The sequence below is a fragment of the Manis pentadactyla genome, chromosome 3 (assembly GCF_030020395.1).
Source record: "Manis pentadactyla isolate mManPen7 chromosome 3, mManPen7.hap1, whole genome shotgun sequence".
In the NCBI taxonomy this organism is placed as follows: Eukaryota; Metazoa; Chordata; class Mammalia; order Pholidota; family Manidae; genus Manis; species Manis pentadactyla.
In genome coordinates, this window is record NC_080021.1 from 218,157,226 (window position 1) to 218,176,159 (window position 18,934).

Consider the following 18,934-nt stretch of genomic DNA (forward strand, 5'->3'; position numbering starts at 1 on the left):
AAGGATAAAGATGTGGACATGTCCAGGGGCACCACTCTGTGCACGGTGCCCCTGAGCTGGCTTGTGCTTTGCTTTGCACATAAAATGCATAGCATGCCAGGCATGAGAATTATGCTTGTATTTATTACCTGTCTCCCTTCTCCAGGAGGGATCTACTGCTAAGGCCAAGATGCAGTCTGAGACCCAAGCTGTGCCTGAGAAGGCAGGTTCTCAGCCTTCTCGGAGGGAGGGTCTCTGAGTCTGGGAAGGGCAGCACAGTCCCAAGGGTTGGCCGTGCAGGCACACCGTGTGTGCCAGGAGTCTCCACCTTTCCCAGGGCAGCAAAGGCTAGTCACCAACACCAGAACAACTGCATCGCTCCCAGGCGGGAGTGGTATGCACAGGATGCCCCTGGCCCCCACCACACCCCAATCCAGACCACAAGAGGGGCGAGAGCTGCAGAGACCCCCAAGCCCTTCCATCCAATGGGGGGAAGATCCCACCCTGCAGACTAGGGTTGGAAAGATGCCCTGAAACTGGGCAAGCAAAGTGCCCCCAATGTGCAAATATTAAGCATCACTGTTGCCTGCTCTGAATGCAGCAATGAGTCGGGGCGCATCAGAGCTGTTTCTTTAGCTGGGCTCCTGATCCTTCCTGGCCTCACTGCCCCACCCCTGCCTCTGACCTCTGTGCCACAGATCCCAGGACCGACCAACGCTCTGTCCCCAGGAAACTTAGGCCAATGCTGAGGTTGGCCTTGGCCTTCCCCTCGACCCCAGGTTCACCCTCTCCTCAGTTACTCTGCATTCTGGGGACAAGGCTTGATTTAGTGTCTATTCCCTGACCTGAAGGCTGGATTGAACTGAAGTCTCAAGTGAGTCAAGGGGCCTCATGTGCTCAATGAATTTCCCGAGCATCTGCTCTGGGCCCAGCCCCATGCCAAGACCTGGGAACACAGTAGTGAACCAGGCAGACCTGAGCCCTGTCCTCAGGAAGCTGCTGCTCTGTTGGAGAAATAAAAATAGTAAAACATGCTGTGGGTTCTGATAGGTGTTTGGATGTCACGGGCACAGAGGCTGACACCAAACTCTCCAGGCAAGGTGAGCTCTCAGCAGAACCCCAAGGACAATGAAGAGTCAGCCAGGTGGAGAGATGGGGAATGGGTGAGGGATTCACGACAGACAGGGCCAGAGTGAGATTTCATTCTAGAGAAAGCTAGAGGGTCATTGGATGGGGGCGTGTGTGTGGTCAGGACCTCAGTGGGCACACTATGGTTCCAGGTGCTTTACAATCAGCTTTGCAAGTTCAGAAACCAAGTCCTTTAATACTCACAGGTAGGGTACTGAATGAATGTTTAGTATAAGTTTGTTCCCAATATTGCATCAAATTCAAATTCAACTCTGTGTCCCATATTTTATGGGACAATGACAGACTCTTCAGGACTGACTCACGTGTACTAAACTCACAGGGATCTGATGTAAATACACCAATATATTAATTTACAGCTGTAGACAAGGGTAAAATGCATACATCTGTTTTCCAGTCTCCTGGTGAGCGTGGAATGCTCTTCCAATTACAATATAATGAAATATTTCATGTTCAGGTTACATGTTTTTCTCTTTAAAATGTATTTAGTGGTCTTTGCAGCTTTCTTACATCCATCTAAAACAATGAAGTAACCTTTGGATTCAGAAATCATTTCAGAAACCTGGGGTACCCATAGCCACGGGGGACCTTGCTCTTACTAATTTTTAATCTCCTAATAGCCTCATACCCAGTCCCTTCTTTCCACTCTCACTGTCACTTCTCTGGCCCTGAGCAGCATCTCTTAGCAGGACTTGCAGCCTCTCAGCTGGTTTATCTTGAATCCACTTCTGCCCTCTCTGATGTACTCTGCACAACAACCAGAGAGTCATTTACGTGTATAAACCAGATCATGGCACCCCCGGCATAAAACCCCTCAAGGGCTCTCCACCGCACTCAGAAAAAGCCAATCAATCCGTTAGGTACATCTTTTTTAGGATCTGTCTGGCCTGTGCGCCCTCCGACCCCTCACCTCCCCCAGCTTTGCTCCCTATAGTTTTGTCCCTTCCTAGAATGGGCCAAGCTCTTTTCTTCAGTGTCCCCACACAGCCGCTGGCTTAATGCTTCTCGGTTCCGAGTGGTGCCCAGCACACAGCACGCGCTTAATAACTGACCGCCTAAGAAATGAAGGACCGACGCCCTCCTTCCGCCCCGAGCTCCCGGGAGGAGGGCAGTTCGGGGCTTTCTGGGTGCGGAGGTGGGGCAAGCATTCAAAGCGCAATTCCCTCGCGCTCGCCATTTCCAGACCCAATTCCCCGCAGCCTCCACGCGCGTAGAAGAGCCGTCCCGGGCGGCCGGCCAGCATGACAGCCCCCGCGCAGAACGCCGCTTGCCGGACCCTGAGCCACGGAAAGAAAGCTCCTGTTGGTACCTAAAGCGGAAGAAGGCGGGCCGGAAGTCTGCCTCGGGTCCACTCCCTGGCTGCCATTGGGTGAAATTCGACAATGGGGCGGGGACAAGGCCTGGTCCTGGTTGTCTATTGGCTAAAACGTGAGGAGCTAAGGTAGGTGGAACCTGGCTTTCTCCGGACTCTTCATTAGCTAAAGGCCCGCGGGTTCTCATTGGCTAACATTAAGGGCTGGGCAGTACTTATAATCTCGGCGGCGTCTAGGGTTGGTGGGAGAGTCAGGCCCGTGCCCCGGCCCTTGGACTAACCCTCTCATTTTAAACAAAATTGAAGACCCGGCGGTTGCTTACGCCCTAGCCTTGTGACTTCCCCATGGGCATTTGCTCCCAAAGGTCTTCGGGTCTCGCTGAGCCCGGGATTTAGAGAAACGCGAGCGGCGACGGAACCCGGAACGATTCCTCCGCGGAACCATTGAGACGAAGTCCCTGGGGCGCGTGGAGGGACTGACCGCGTGGTCCAGCCAGACCCGCAGGGATGGCGGCGGAGCCGACTGATGCGGGCACGGGGGTGGCCGTCCCCGTGGAGCTGCGACGCGAGCGGCGCATGGTGTGTGTGGAGTACCCGGGAGTGGTGCGCGACGTGTCCAAGATGCTGCCGACTCTGGGCGGCGAGGAAGGCGTCTCCCGGGTAGGAGTGGGGAGTGTCCGGGACCATGGGGAGTACTGAGTCGCGGCACTGCTACCGAAGGGATGGGAGCACGCAGGGAAAGTGAGGTTTCCTCGGCCGCGGAGCTGGGGGCGCGCTCTGGGGTGGCCAGAGGGCGGTCTTTTGCTTCTGAAAGCGCCGGTAATGGACGGACCGTCTTTCCCTGGGAGCAGGGGGAGGGGACTGTGGGGTAAAAACCCAGAAAGGGGAGGAGTCCTTTGCGCCCCGTCCACGGATCAGCCTTAGTCTCGGCATCCCTGCCGTGCAGAAAGCGCAACTGCAGCCCGCCAGGATGTTCTGGGCGGTCACATCCTGGTTTCATGCAGTAGAAAACCGAGGCATCGGGAGATTAAGAACGGTTGAACTACATGAGAGGAGGACGAGTGTTACGTTTTATTAAAGTTAAAGGTAACACCTCACTCTGTGCCAGGCACAGTTCTAGGTGCTTTACTTACTTTTGATCCTCATTAGAACGCTTCCAGGTAGGAACTGTCAGTATCTGCATTTTACAATGAAACCAAGGCAGCTTGGTCCAGGCTACTTGTAGGGGAGCTAGGATGAATTCTTACTTTATGCAAAGTTGTAAGTGCGTTATAGGCACCAGATCTGGAATTGTCTCTTCTTTAGAGAGTCCTTCCCTGACTGCCCTAATTAAAGTGGCCTCTAGCATTTAATAGTTGCCTCCTCAGCCTGTTAATTCCAGCTGAAATTATGTTTTAGCATGTTCAGTGTCTGTCTTGGCCTCTTGGCTCTGAGACTGTAAATCCGTGAGAGGAGGGCCTTGTCTCTGGTGACGTTCTCTAGTCCTCACACCCACAAGAGTGCCTGCCTCCAAAATATTTGTCAAATGCGTCATTGAATCCTCACAATAGTCTGGTGAGTTAGGTGCTGTTATTCCCATTTTTCAGATAAAGATGCAGGTTTTAACAAAAGTTAGATCAAACAAACCTCTTCACAAAACTTTTCAAATCTGGAGATTTGAAATCAGGCATGCCTCCCCTCTGAGGTCAGAACTCTTAACTGCTGCTTCCTTGTCCTTTATGAATACACACCTTGAACCTATCATTAAACACAGGATGCCAGTAGACGCCCAGCCAGCCGTATTGTATTTCTTTATCCTGATGTGTTCACTTTACTGTGGTGATGACGGGGACCTTACTGTCACCCCCAGAGATATTTGTACCCAGCTACAATGGGAGCCCTTTGGGAAGAGACTGACCATTCACCCATTCCATTATTGTTTCTTGTGTACCTCTTCTGTGCCAGGCCCACGTGTGGGGCTGTCCGCAGCCTAGCAGCCTCATAGACCTGTGTTTCATGAGAAGGGATTCCTGCGGTTGGGGCTCCTCCCGTCTTTCTCTGGGTGTTTCCTGAGCACCTACTAAGGTCCGGCTGTGTCCTGGGTATTGGAGAGCCAGCAGACAAGCTAGTAAATGACCTTGGCCAGTGGGCATTGTTATACGTTCACACGCACACAGCTGACTGTGTCTGTTTTACCCCGTGTGGGGCACTCATTCATATGTGAGTGACACGTGTGGAGTGTTTATCATAAGCTAGGCGCCTGGCTAAGTGCTTTGCACATACTTTCGTTTAGTCACTGTAACAGTTCTGTAAGTAGGCACCCTTACCTCCATTTTAAGGAGAAGGAACCAAGGCTGGGAAAGGATAAGTAACAGCTGGGTAGGAAGCCCTAGACTAGTCACCCGACCCCGCCGGCCTCAGCTGCCTCCACAGTAAACTCAGCGGTGATGATGCCACCATGAAGTGAAACAGTGCCAAAGAGCCGCATGGCTGCCCACCCAGGATGGGTGCCTGACGGATGATGACATTCCTTAACGGGCATTATCATCTCCAGCTTTACCATCTCTTAGAGGGGAAGAGACTATTCTCATTTCCTCTACTAGATAAAAATTGAGATACCTGGGCTTGTAAAAGAGTCTTTGGGGAATTAAAATTTCCAAACCGACCACAAGCCTCCTGGTCCTCCCTTTGTCACCTGGGCCACCGTGAGACTTCCGTTGAGAGAGGAGCAGTTCCCTGCTAGCTGCTTATCTGGTCACTGCTTCACTGTCTCTCTCTTGGCCCAACACAGATCTACGCAGACCCCACCAAGAGGCTGGAGCTATACTTCCGGCCCAAGGACCCCTACTGCCACCCTGTGTGCGCCAACCGCTTCAGTACGAGCAGCCTGCTGCTCCGGGTCAGGAGGCAGACAAGGTGGCAGAGGGGGCTGCCAGGGTCCGAGGCCCAGCCCAAGGTCACCTTCGACATGGAGATCCTCGGCATCATCTCCACCATCTACAAGTTTCAAGGTAACTGCGAGATGCGTTCTTCCTGCATTGGGGTATTTCAGGGCCTGAGTCCCTCATGCCTGCAGGAGCTGCCCGGGCCGTCCACATAGTGGACTGGGCTGGGACGGGCCCAGTGTGAGGGGCAGGGAGCGAGGGGAGCGGCAGAGCGCAGGCCCCATCTAGAGGGCAGGTTTTCTCCCCAGCCAACAGGTCCGTGCAGGTTATGGTCCCACTGCTGCTGGAGCCTCTGCATTTTTAAGGGACGCTAGAGTTCTGTGAGAAATCTCATTTTTAAATCCGCTAAGTGGAGCCATATAAAACGGGTCAGCAAGCCTCCAATGTTTGATACCCAGTGTTTTGGAAGCTTCTCTCAGTCTTCCCTGTTCCTGGGCTTGCCTCCCATCTGAAGCCTTCCCAGGTCATCCCAGCTGACTTCATGTGCCTTTGGACTCGTAGTCCACTGGTTGTCTCCTGTAGGGTCCTCAGCTGAGTTGCTCCCCACAGGGAAGCCCAGTGAGGAGGCAGTACCTGTGGGACGGGGTGGGAGAGGGAGAAAGAGCATGGGTGGTGGAGCTGGGCCTGCCAGAGCTCTGCGAGTTTCTGGGCAGACGGCCTGGCTTCCCTCAGCCTCCGTCCCCGGGTCATCTGTACAGTGGGAGCCCTGGGGTCATCAGGCCCTTGGGAAGACACACGGGAGGCCCTCGGCAAATTACTAAGGAGCCTTAGAAATGTTTGTCCTTGCCTCTTCAGTTCTAAGGCCGAACCTGAAGAGAGTACAGATGGAGAAAGGAAGAGGGGCCTGGAAAGTGAAAGGAAACATCAGCAGGGCCTGGGACCCTCGGGGCTGGGTGTGCGGGAATGTCAGTCGTTCTGGTGGGATGCTGTGCTCCTTCCTGGGACGGCGGCTCTCCCTTCTCACCTGTCTTGCTGAGCCACCGCTCAGCCCTCAGGGTGCAATTCAGGGCCAGCAGCGTCAGCCTCTCCTGGGAGCTTGTTGGAAATGCAGCACCTCAGGGTCCGCCTATAGCAAGATCCCAGGGGAGTCACATTCTAAGAAGCACTGGCCTAGACTTGATCCTCACATATCATGGAGCCCCCAGCCCCAAATAAGATTTATTCAGGTAACTTGGAGGGTGCTGAGCCAAGTTCACTGAACATTTTGGAAGGGTGTTGTTTCGGCAACCCCCACCATTGCCTGGCAGCCCCCACCACTGTGGGGCTCCTCAGCAACCCCCAAAGAAGATGTGGATGGGGAAACAAAAACAAAAATGAACAACCAGTGGGACTATATCAAGCTGAAAAGCTTCTGTACAGCAAAGGACACCGTCAATAGAACAGAAAGGTACCCTACAGTATGGGAGAATATATTCATAAATGACAGATCCGATAAAGGATTGACATCCAAAATATATAAAGAGCTCGGGCACCTCAACAAACAAAAAGCAAATACAGACACTTCTTCAAAGAAGAAATACAGATGGCCAATAGGCACATGAAAAGATGCTCCACATCGCTAATCATCAGAGAAATGCAAATTAAAACCACAAGGAGATATCACGTCACACCAGTTAGAATGGCCAACATCCAAAAGACAAACAACAACAAATGTTGGCGAGGATGTGGAGAAAGGGGAACCCTCCTACACTGCTGGTGGGAATGTAAATTAGTTCAACCATTGTGGAAATCAGTATGGAGGTTCCTCAAAAAGCTCAAAATAGAAATACCATTTGACCCAGGAATTCCACTTCTAGGAATTTACCCTAAGAATGCAGCAGCCCAGTTTGAAAAAGACAGATGCACCCCTATGTTTATCGCAGCACTATTTACAATAGCCAAGAAATGGAAGCAACCTAAGTGTCCATCAGTAGATGAATGGATAAAGAGGTGGTACATATACACAATGGAATATTATTCAGCCATAAGAAGAAAACAAATCCTACCATTTGCAACAACATGGATGGAGCTAGAGGGTATTATGCTCAGTGAAATAAGCCGGGCAGAGAAAGACAAGTACCAAATGATTTCACTCATATGTGGAGCATAAGAACAAAGCAAAAACTGAAGGAACAAAACAGCAGCACAATCACAGAACCCAAGAATGGACTAACAGTTACCAAAGGGAAAGGGACTGGGGAGGATGGGTGGGAAGGGAGGGAGAAGGGGAATAAGGGGCACTATGATTAGCACACATAATGTGGGGGGGGGCAGGGGGAAGGCAGTAGAGCACAGAGAAGACGAGTGATTCTATAGCATCTGACTACACTGATGGACAGTGACTGTAATGGGGTATGTGGGGGGGACTTGGTGAAGGGGGGAGTCTAGTAACCATAATGTTGCTCATGTAATTGTACATTAATGATACCAAAATAAAAAATAAAAAAAGAAGATGTGGATGTTGGCGAGTGGCAGCTGCCAGTTCCTGTGCCATTGTCACAGGGTGTCCGCCATCTGTCTGCTGCTCTTCCCAGGAATGTCCGACTTCCAGTACTTGGCTGTGCACACGGAGGAGGGCGGCAGGCACACGTCCATGTATGACAAAGTGCTCATGCTCAAGCCCGAGAAGGAGGCTTTCTTCCACCAGGAGCTGCCGCTCTACATCCCCCCACCCATCTTCTCGCGGCTGGACACCCCGGTGGACTACTTCTACCGACCGGAGACGCAGCACCGGTAAGGCCCCCTTCTGCTGAGGCATCAGCTCAGAGTCCGGGCCCTCCGGTCAGAGGGCCTGGGTCAGAGGCCCTGCTCAAGCCCACGGCCCCAGTGCCTCCAGAGGCGGCGCAGCTGGTGACGAGGGGCCCTGACGGGTGTCGGGGGCCAGCCCTGGTGCCAGCGCCCCACCGAGAGGCCTTGCTCAGAGCTGTCCCCACCCCACGGAGACTGAATCAGGGTGTCACCTTTGAACTTGAAGACCCATCCCCACCACTTGCACCTTGAGGTGCGGAGAGACACCAACCGGAGGAGCACCTTGACGAGCCCAGACGTCTGGGAGGCGACCCGGCGCGGCAGCAGGAGTCTAAGGGCTGCTCCTGTTGACCAAGCAACCCCGCTTCTAGGAATTCACACCTCGGTGCCCCGACCTAGGTACTCAGAGGTACACTTATGAGAGCGCTTACTGAGTATTGGCAGCAGCAAGAAACAGCCTGGTGTGGGAGAGAGCCCAGGCTGGCGCTGGGCGCCCTCGTTCAGATCCTGGCGCTGCCTCACGGGGTGCGGCCTCCGTGCCAGTGTCCCTGCCTGGAAAGGGCATGGCGACAGTACCCCCTTTCCCTGTGGTGTTTGGGTAAATGACAAGATTTTTGGCATACTTAGCACAGTGTGTGCCTGGCAGACTCTGAAAAAATAAATAATTGATTAGTCCATTAATAGGGACATGGTCAGTGACATTACAGCCTGTGCCGGGGAGCCCCGGGCAGCCTCTGAGACAGCAGCTTGTGGGCTGACGGGGCACATGCCAGGAGCACTGTGCTCGGGGAAAAGGCAGGTGTGAGAGCAGAGTCTACGGCACAGAAACAAACCACGCTGTGACAACAGAGGCTGGACAAGTCTGGGAGATGGGGCCCAGAACTGTTCTCTCTGGGGGGGTGGGAGGACGCCCACTTTTCCTCTCCTTGTTTCATGTTTCCACCAAGTACTGACCGCCTGTCATAGCCCAGGGCCCTCCGTGGAGCCTGGCGTCAGTGGAGCACACAGCCCAGGAGGTTCTGTGCAGGTCTGGGGTCCAGCCGTGGTGGATGACGAGTGTGCCTAGGTGTGTGGCTTAAAGGCAGTCAAAGGGGAGTGGATGGTGATGGGCAGTGGGGCACGGGCTAAGGCCCTCAGGGAGGGCCCTCGGAGGAGCTGGCATTTGGAACAGAGTGATGACGGGGGCTGGCAGGTGAAAATCAGGGAGAACATTCCAGACCAGGGGCCTGGCACACACTAAGGAATGGTCGCGAGGCTGGCCCCCCAGGAGCGGAGTGAGCTGGGCAGAGATGTAGGGACACGGGTCCCACAGTCCATGGTAGGGGGCTTAGATTCAATCCTAAGGAGAAGTTATACTCTGTGCCTTTGAAAAAATATGTTATGGGAAGTTGTGAGTGTACCCCAAAGTAGAGAGAAGCAGCTAGTGGCCGCCCACCCGCATCTCCGCCTCGCGGATGAGTGGCCTCTGCTGGCTCCTCCTCACCCCACTGCCCACCCGCGCCGCGGCACGTCCTTGAGAAAGGGTCGGAGGGAGGGACTTGTTTTCTTAAAACTAATGCTGTGAGCGGAGTGAGCGGATGTCCGACCCCGTCAGGGCCTCCCCATGCTTGTCGGGTCCCCCTTGTCGCACCGAGACCCGGAGCCAGAGCCACAGCAGCCTTGAGGGGCGTCCCTCAGGCCCGAGGAATCCGCACCACCGCTCCCCTCTTCCGGACTGCAGGAGCACGTGGGGCTCCTTAGAAGAGCAAAACATCACAGAAATGTGTGACCAAAAAGAGTGGGGTCGCATCCCTCCCTGCTGAGCACACCTGTGTGTTGAATGATAGAGTTTTCTGTGTATAATAATACTCAATCAGACAGTTTTAACCGAGGGGAGATATAGTCCATTTTTAAATTCACACACTTTTGAAATGTTTTGATTATTTTTTTTTAAATTAAGGTATCATTGATATACAATCTTTTGAAGGTTTCATATGAGCAACACTGTGGTTTCAGCATTGACCCATATTATCAAATCCCCCCACCCCACCGCAGTCACCCCATCAGCGTGGTCAGACGCTACAGTCATCACTTGTCCTCTGTGCTGTAGTGCCTTCCCTGTGACCCATCTAAATTGAGTGCTAATTATAGGGCCCCTTACCGATTATTTTTCTTCCACAAGCATTTAACTTACAGTCAGAAACAAACAAAAATATATAGGAGAAAATAAAGCTCCCCTCTGACTGCCGACCCTGGCCGTGGATGGCATGCATGAGTCACTGCCCAGTAGGGCCAGCAGGCAGCTGCTCCCAAGCCTCTGGTAGGGGGACAAGGAAGGAGGGTCAGCCACTCATGGACCCACAGGCCCTTTCTTTCTCCCCACGTGGTTTATTGATTTTCCAGCTCATGGAAAGAACCTGCCTTTTCTCCCAAGGCCATCGATTTTTCTGCTCTGCTGGCCCTCCTGGGAGCACAGGACTGGCTGTGGGGAGACTGGGTCCAGGGAGGCTGGCCTGAGCGGGTCCCTCCCTGGGGAGATTAGAGTGGGTGGGGGTGGGGGGCTGGCAGAGCAGCAAGGAGCCTGTCCCCAGGTGGGCACGGCTGGGCAGTCACCTGGTCTGGGGCGAGCCACTGGGGCCTTCCCTTCTTGGGGGTGTCCAGGGTTTTAGGGAGGTGTCTCTCAAAACAGGATATGTTGCACCTGTTCGGGATGGTTTCTATTATATTAAAAAGAAAGGGCTCAGACCTGACCCTGTCTTTGTGTGGGGCAGGGTATGGCTGAGTGCCTCGGGGACCCCTCACCAGTGTGTCCTGGGCTAACGGAGAGGGACCCAAGTGTGACTGGTGTTAGCATCTTGCTTTGCCCTTGGCCCGGGTAATGTCCAGATGCTTCTGTGACGCCCGGCCAGAGGGTGGCGGGACGGGTTGTTGGCGGGGCCCCTGGCCAGCCTCCCCCACCTGCGAGTCCGGCTCTGTTATGGTGAGCTCTGACTCTAGGCACGTTTTCAGCCCCTGGGCCTCAGTTACATCACAGGAAAATGGTTCATTCCTTGTAGGATTATTTTGAGGGTTAAACAAGTAAATTAAATAAGTAGAAATCAGTGAGTGTGGCTCTTGCCTGACAGCTGGCTCTGGCCTTAACTGATCAGTCAGTGACTGCAGCTTAACTGACTTCACCATTCCTGCCTGATGGGCATTTAGCTTGCTTCTAGTTTCTCACGGCCTAGCCAGTGCCTGTGCCTGACTCGCTGCAGGGGTGAGGCCACAGCCTTGTGACAGGGGCCCTTCCCTGCACCCCCGCCTCTGGGACCTTGGCCTTGCCCAGCTTCAGGGCCGGGGCCTCCTGCGCCCCGGCGTTGTGTTCGGCAGCCATGGCCCGTCTCCCCCCGGAGAACAGTCTCCTGCCTCCGGCTACAGGTGTTGCAGGCCTGGCGGGCTCCGCCAGGACTGGGCAGGCCTGTGTCTGGGGTCGTCCACTAGCACTCTCTGCCCTCAGGGAAGGCTACAACAATCCCACCATCTCAGGCGAGAATCTGATTGGCCTGAGTAGGGCCCGGCGCCCCCACAACGCCATCTTTGTCAACTTTGAGGAAGACGAGGTGCCCACGCAGCCACTGGAGGCTGCAGTGCAGACGTGGAAGCGGGTCTGCACCAACCCCGTGGATCGGAAGGTGGAAGAGGAGCTGCGGAAGGTGAGCCGGAGCCGCCCCGCGCCCACAGGCCCCCCTGCGCCCGCCCCTGTTTACCCAGCTGCGCCCTGTCCTTCAGCACGTTGTGGTCGGCTGTGCTGGCTTTCTCACAGACCTGTTCGTGGCACATGGCAGCTTTTCACCTCCAGATGTCATGTCTGAAAGATGTGCCAACATGAGCCTTGCATTCCCAATGTTGAAAATACTTAGAATTCCTAGGAGGGCCTTGTGGGGTGGTGAACAGCGTGGCGTCAGAGTGCAGCTCCCGGACTCCAGCATCCAGGAGGCGTAGCCATTCATGGGTCGTTCTAAGCACCTACTGGGTGCCAGGCCGGCACACCACCCCGTCGGCTGGAGTGGGCAGGACCCCTGGGAAGGCAGCCGCCCTCTGTCTTGTCCTCTGGCTTGCGGTTCTGGGAAGACTCAGGCAGGGGCCCCTGGTCCTCGTCTCCACAGGTGTGGACAGCAGGGTCTCGGGGAGGCCACATCGCTGCTGCCTGAGGCTTGCCTCTTCCCTTTCAGAGTTTTATTTCTTAAAGAGACTGTGTGGACACCTTGTGTTTCTTGCCATCACAGGGGAAGGGGGACATGGTGGGGCTTGGAGGCTCCTCCTTGTCCTGTGGACATAACCCAATCCTGAAGCCAACTCAGGGCCTTTCCTGCCCTGGCCTTGCGCGGTCCAGCCACACTGGCCTTTTGCAGGCTTCCCCTGGACCAGGCCATCCCCTCCAGCCCTCATGCTGTCCCCACTCAGGCGCTGCCCTCTAGGTTGGGGTTGCTCGGGGTCCTGGAGATCTGGCATGTCCCCCACCTGGCCCTGCTCTGCTCCTTTGGTTGTCTGCCGCCCTGCTGCCCTGTGAGCTGCGTAAGGACTGGGACGTGTCCGCAGCCGTCTCAGGACCCCCAGGCCCTGCACCTGCAGTTGGCACACACCGGGTGTGCAGTCCACGCTCCCAGGCCAGGGCTGATGAGGGTGTGTAGTTCTGGGGCCGGTCCATGCTTGCTCGGGCCCTGCTCTCACGACTCCTCTCCAGATGGGCCTGGTGGGGGGCTGGCCGATCTGGGGGCAGCTGGCAGGCAGCTGCACACACTCACCCCAGCCTCTGCCTTGACCCCCTCAGCTGTTTGACATCCGTCCCATCTGGTCACGTAACGCCGTCAAGGCCAACATCAGCGTCCACCCTGACAAGCTCAAGGTCTTGCTGCCCTTCGTGGCCTATTACATGGTGAGCGTCTACCCTGCTGTGCACCCGGGTTCCCACCTGGTCCCCGTCCCTGACGCAGCCTCTCAGAACCGTGGGGCCCCCAGGAAGCCAGCTACAGCCGTTAGGGGAGCCCCTTCCCCCAGCCTCCTCAGGAACGCATTCGGCCATGCTGGGATGATTCTAGAATCAGAGCAACTACATGACGTGGAGTAAAAGGGGCTTTACGTTCTCGAATGACCCAATGTCAAGAACCGTCTAAGGACCAGGCGCTGGGTGAAGTGCTGTGCAGCAGGATCCCCTTTTCACCCCGGAGGCAGAGCCTAGGCTTACAGAGGTGACTTGATGTGCCACGGCCCTGCAGCCAGCGAGTGGCAGAGCTGCCCAGGAGCCCGGCCTGGGTGGTTTGGGACCCGGGTCCCTAACTACTGAACTTCTACCTCGGCTCACTCCGCCTGCTTTGAGGTCCAAGGGAGGCAGAGCCACCTTGGGCTCAGTCCAGGAGGGGGTGAAGATGGGGGTGCCAGTATGGAGGTTCCCGAAGGTGCTGGCAAGACGGGAGCCCAGTGCAGCACAGAGGAGATAAGGATAAGGTGATACCAGGTGGTGGGATGTGAGAAAGGTTTGTCCCTCCTGAGCTCGGACCCCAGACTTGGGAGAGCCATGTCTACTTTCCGGCATTGGCTTCCTAGATGTAGGACCTCAGGAATACCATTTGGGGACAGTGCATTCCACATGTTAGGACGGTAATGACATTTATGGGGCACTTACTATGTGCCAGGCACCATGATCAAGGCTCCAGGACATTGCCTCTAATCTTCCCAGAAACCATGAGGATGGGGGCTCATGTCTCCGTCGTGCAGATGTATCAAGGCCTGGAAAGGCCAAGTGACTGGTCCGTGGTGCCAGGGCCGCACGGGCAGAGCCGGTGTGTTCCACTGCCCCACTCAGGCCTGCACCTCTGCTTGCTGGGGGTCAGTCTTGACATCACTCTGCGCTCCCACTTTTTCTGTCTCCAGATAACTGGCCCCTGGAGAAGCCTATGGATTCGATATGGGTATGACCCCCGAAAAAACCCAGATGCCAAGATTTATCAAGTCCTTGATTTCCGAATCCGTTGCGGAATGAAATACGGTAAAAGTCTCTCAAGGCTTTGCTTTCTCTCCTTGTATCCGTCTCCTAGCCTTCTCTCCCGCAGTAAGGGTGTATCCACACGGAGAGGGTGAGAAAGCCTCTCCCCTTAGGTGGGATCTGTCGGATGCAGGGTAGCAGAGGCTTGAGTCCTGGCCCACCACTGGCCCTCCAGCTGCTCACGGCCACTGTGGCATAGGCCAGGTGTCCAGTATGGGTCCAGTCCCCAGGCCCACAGCGAGCCACTGCAGGCAACCCCAGCACGCAGCCCTGTGTGGTTGGAGCATCACACAGGGCTCCTGTCACTCCAGGGCACAGGAGCCTAGAGTCCTTTTCTCAGGATTTGGCCCCAGTGAACTCAGTGTGCCTGGAATGCAAAACCAGAGCTGCTTGGCAGAAGGGGTGCCTCTCCTTGTCTGTAGGCTATGCTTCCAGCGACATGCCTGTCAAGGCCAAGCGCAGCACCTACAACTACAGCCTCCCCATCACTGTCAAGAAGACACGTAAGTGCCCCAGCTCGCTCAGTGGGTCAGGGCAGGAGGGCAGGGTGGGGTTTGGGAGACATGCCCCCTGTATTCAAAGTACATCGGTGCTGTCCCCTTGCAGCCAGCCAGCTTGTCACCATGCACGACCTGAAGCACGGCCTGGGCCCACCAGGTACGGTCGGTGCCCGGAAACTGGCCTCCAGCAAGTACAAGCTCAAGGTAGGCACCTCCTGAGCCCTGGGGGAGGGAGCTGCCCGCTTGGTTGAGAGCTGAGTTGGGGCTGAGGGGCCCCTCCCTTGGGCAGGCCTGGCATACACAGTACACTCCTGGGCCCCTGTCTATGACACTGGGAGGGGCTTTGACTGAGGCAGCTCTGCGTGCCGAGCCCCTTTGCACGTTCCCACCTTCCAGGACAGCTTCTGAAGACAGAGTGAGAAGTTGGGTTTGAACTACCCGAGGCAGTGGGTACTGAGGACCATCTGGGCAAAGAGCTGGTAGCAAGTCTCAGAGGGAAGTCTGATGCCACAAACTGCAGGTGGTGCCCGTTGTGAGCCCAGGCCGCTGAGGCATGGGATGGTCAGAACTGGGTACATGGAGCCAGAGCAGACTGTCCGGGCCCCAGCTGTGGGCTGAGCGTGGGTACGGCTGTGACCCAGAGCCCAGGGTCCCCGACAGGGTGGCGTTGTCATTCACAGCATCGCCCAGCAGTGGCGGCAAGTTCCAAAGGCCTTTCCCATGCTCGGCCGCTCTGAACTACTGTCCGGGGACCACCTGCCTCACAAGGGGCTGGCGCGGGGTGTGCGTAGGAGCAGGCAGGGAGGGAGGCACAGGGACACGGGCCGGCTGGGAGGGACAGGCTGTCTGCCAGCCGTCAGTCCTCTCCTCTCAGGGCAGCCTGAGTGCCTGCCTTCCTCAGAGACACTCATTTTAGGCCTGGGTAGGAGGAAGAGAAAACGGACAGTCGGTGATCCTGGCTTTGTTTCAGGGCAGCGTGCAGGCTACATAAGATGACCCCTTAGTAGAAGTCACCAAGGGCGAGGAGGGCCGGCTCGGCCCACAGAGCACAGCACCAGGCTGGCACCCCACCCCGAGCCATGTGCCCGGCCTGCCATGCGGGCAGCTTGAGGCTGGGGCCGCGGGAGGGCCTGGCTGCTCTGTCTGCCCCCCCGGAACCTCCTGGGGGTCAGAGCTCGTTTCCCTGTCTGCTCCCTGGCCTCTGTCCTGGCCTCCAGGCAGAGGAGACAGCTGACTCCCTGGGGGTGCGGGGGGCCTGGGGGAGCTGCAGTGTGGGGCTCACCACCGCCTGCCCCAGAGGACAGCTCCGGCTGACCTTCCCCCGCTTTCCCCAGGACTCAGTCTACATCTTCCGGGAGGGGGCCCTGCCGCCCTATCGACAGATGTTCTACCAGCTGTGTGACCTGAACGTGGACGAGTACGTGCGTGGGGGCCCCGGACGCCGAGGCGGGCATCTTGCGGGATGCGGGTGGTGCTGAGAAACTGCCCGGGGACCAGGGTATTTCCTGCAGCTCTTCCTTTCGTGTCAGCCTCCGTCTGTCAGTGGGAAGGCTCTCTGGTCTGGGAGTCAGGTGCTGCCGGGGCATTCCCTCAGCCCGGCCCAGCAGCCCTCGGGACCGCGGCCAGTGTCCACCTGGCTGCCCCTCCCGACACTGCCTGATCCTCCCAGAGCGACTAGAATCCCAGGAACCTTTAATCCAGGTGTTCTTAGTGATGTTTTAAAAATGGAGGTGGGGCCCTGCGATGGGAGGAGACAGGCGCACGTGTACACAGCTTGAGGCGCCGCGAGAGCTGCCAGCCCTCCCAGCGGGAGAGGGAACAGGCACAGCCCTGCTCTGTGTGCAGGGTCAGGGGCCTGCCCACTTCAGGACCCCGCGGGGCGCACACAGCTTCCCTGCCATGTCCATCCTCTGGCCACACTCCAGGTGCTAGTTTTTAAGCACAACCCCACCTCTGCCACAACCACTCACTGGCGCCTATTGGCAAAAGCCCCACCCTGGAACCTGCATCTGGCCCCCAGGTTGCAGAAGATAATCCACCGCAATGACGGGGCCGAGGACTCCTGCACAGAGCGGGATGGCTGGTGCCTCCCCAAGACCAGTGACGACCTGAGGGACTCAATGTCCCTCATGATCCGGCAGACCATCCGCTCCAAGAGGCCTGGTGAGAGCCGCAAGGGGTGAGGGAGGCCCCGGATGCCCTGCGCCCCGCTTGGGGAACAGAGCAAGTGCTCAGTGGGCCCGTTCCCTGAGAACCTGCACCCAGGCAGGGCCATCTTGCCTAGGGGCCAGCATCTCCCAGGCTGCCTGCTGAGGCCGTTTAGGTGGGAGTCACAGCATCCAGCCCTGGGGTCTCAGGCAGGAGATAGGCCGGAGGGTGGGGCTGGAGCAGGGTGGACACTGCCACCCGAGGCCACCACTTAGGCCCGGATACCCCCACACCTTCCAGCCACACGTGGGCATGTTCTGCCCACCTGCCCCCTCCTGGGACCTGGTGGCCCCAGTGACCTGGGATGGGAGGGCCGGGAGTGAGCACGCACGGGGCTGTGGGGCTGATGCAGTCATCAGCAAGAGGTCCCTTGGGCTTCCAGGCTTGGTGAGGGGTCCCAGGCCCACCACACCCCAACAGAGGTCATGGGAGTAGGTTTGCCTCGTTTGGGACACAGCCCCCTCTGAGAATCTAATCGGGGCTATGGATCCCCATCCCAGATAAAAGGTGTCACACAAAATGCCATGCACTCTCTCAAGGAGTCCTTTGGACCCTTGAAGTGGCCCCAGGTTCCTCCAGGAAGTGGTCTTGAAGCTGCCAGCTTCAGTGCCCCTGAAGTGCCTGTTAGCCTGCTGAGTCCCAGGTCCCCGAGCCGTCCGTGCGTCCCAAAGCTGCCTCTCCAGAGCTTGAGCCCAGACACCGTGACTGCCCCGTGCCCCAGGTGCTGAGGGCTGGCACAGCTGGGCGCTGTCTGCCTGAGACCAGCCGCAGCTGGACGGGAGGCCCCTCAGGAGGCCTGCACTGAGGTGCACGTGGCCTCGTCCCATGGCCCCAGCTCTCTTCTCCAGCCAGGCCAAGGCTGACGGTGAGAAAGAGCAGCTGACCTATGAGTCCGGGGAAGACGAAGAGGACGACGAGGAGGAGGAGGAGGACTTCAAACCCTCAGACGGGAGTGAGAACGAGATGGAGACAGAGATGCTGGACTATGTGTGACGCGGCCTTGGCACAGGGCTGGGCCTCCCTGACCAGGCGAGGCTGCCGCCCAGCCTGAGGGGGGAGCAGGGACAGCTCCGAGGAAAGCCGGGGTCCCAGAGCAGGCCGCAGCCGGCCCTGGTCCCGCCTGTGACCTGCTGCTCGGGGCTGCCCTCCAGCCCTGGGTGCTCGGGGACATTGCTAAGGGTTCTGCCTTGCTTTGCACAGCCACGAGCCAGCCCAGCGTCCCGTGGCTGAGCCGGCAGCCTGCCTCTCTGTGGCTGAGACCAGCAAAACAGGTGGAGATGGTGCAGCTTGGGGAGGGGCCTGTCTCCACGTGGGTCCGTGGCTGACAGGGGCGTGAGGAGCCCCGCCCGTGGTCACAGATGGCGGGGGGCTATGCTTGCACTGGGATCCCATCCATCTGGGGTTGCCTGGCAAAGGCCCGGCCCAGCTGGAATCGACCTTGTTATTAAATACATTTATTATTTACATGATTAAAGACATTTCCCAAGAGTCTTGGTATCTCAGTGGGGGTGTTTGAGCCTTGCCTTGAGGCTTGGGCTGCCGCCAGACCATCATTTGTTCCTTCAGTCCCTTACCTCAGTGACCTCATGCTGGGTGATGCTGGGACCGTTGAGAACAAGCCTGACGCCCTTTGCCTGTGGGTCAGGTGAGAGCAGCCGGAAGTAACCCCAAGGCCCAGTTCCAGAGGGTCCTGCAGCCTCATGTCAGCCCTCACTACCCGAAATGTATACATTCATGAGGGGTTCATGGGAAACAGACCCTGATGCCTCAAGGCCACTGCCGTGAAAACAGAGGCAGCCAGGGTTTCCGGGGCTGAGCCTGCCCTCCCAGGAGGCAGGGGAAGGGGTGCCGAGGTCCTGCAAAACGGCCTGAGCCAGAGGAAGCCCGTCACCCCCGTCCTCGGCCAGCAGATAGGGCCACTTAGTGTGACCCTAAGTCCCTAATTAACATTAATTCCAAAGTCATATGCCTCATGCAAGCCCCATCCTGCTGAGCAGGCTCCTGGGAAGCCCCCTCTCGGAACAGACCAGGAGCCCCCGAGGCTCGGTCCGTGGGGTGATCGCTGTGCTCCCCTGCTGCTGGGGACAGTCTGGCGGGACACAGTACTGAGTCACCACCAGAGCAGCTCTCCCGGCGG

General features: G+C 56.9%; 1 protein-coding gene across 2 annotated transcripts; it reads left to right on the forward strand.

Annotated features, from left to right (window-relative positions):
* Positions 1–2,648: 2,648 nt before the first annotated feature.
* GTF3C5 (general transcription factor IIIC subunit 5) lies at positions 2,649–18,285 on the forward strand. Of its 2 annotated transcripts, none has more exons than XM_057499165.1 (11): positions 2,649–3,097; positions 5,208–5,427; positions 7,875–8,073; positions 11,564–11,759; positions 12,878–12,982; positions 13,978–14,092; positions 14,512–14,592; positions 14,696–14,793; positions 15,924–16,006; positions 16,610–16,752; positions 17,646–18,285. In XM_057499165.1, exons 1-11 carry the CDS (start codon positions 2,945–2,947, stop codon positions 17,678–17,680), a joined length of 1,428 nt encoding a protein of 475 aa, XP_057355148.1. In that variant the 5' UTR covers positions 2,649–2,944; the 3' UTR covers positions 17,681–18,285. The 2 variants fall into 2 exon arrangements, with proteins under 2 accessions (XP_057355148.1, XP_036769342.1); XM_036913447.2 differs by having other exon boundaries at positions 2,650–3,097; positions 17,633–18,285.
* The last annotated feature ends 649 nt before the right edge of the window (positions 18,286–18,934 follow it).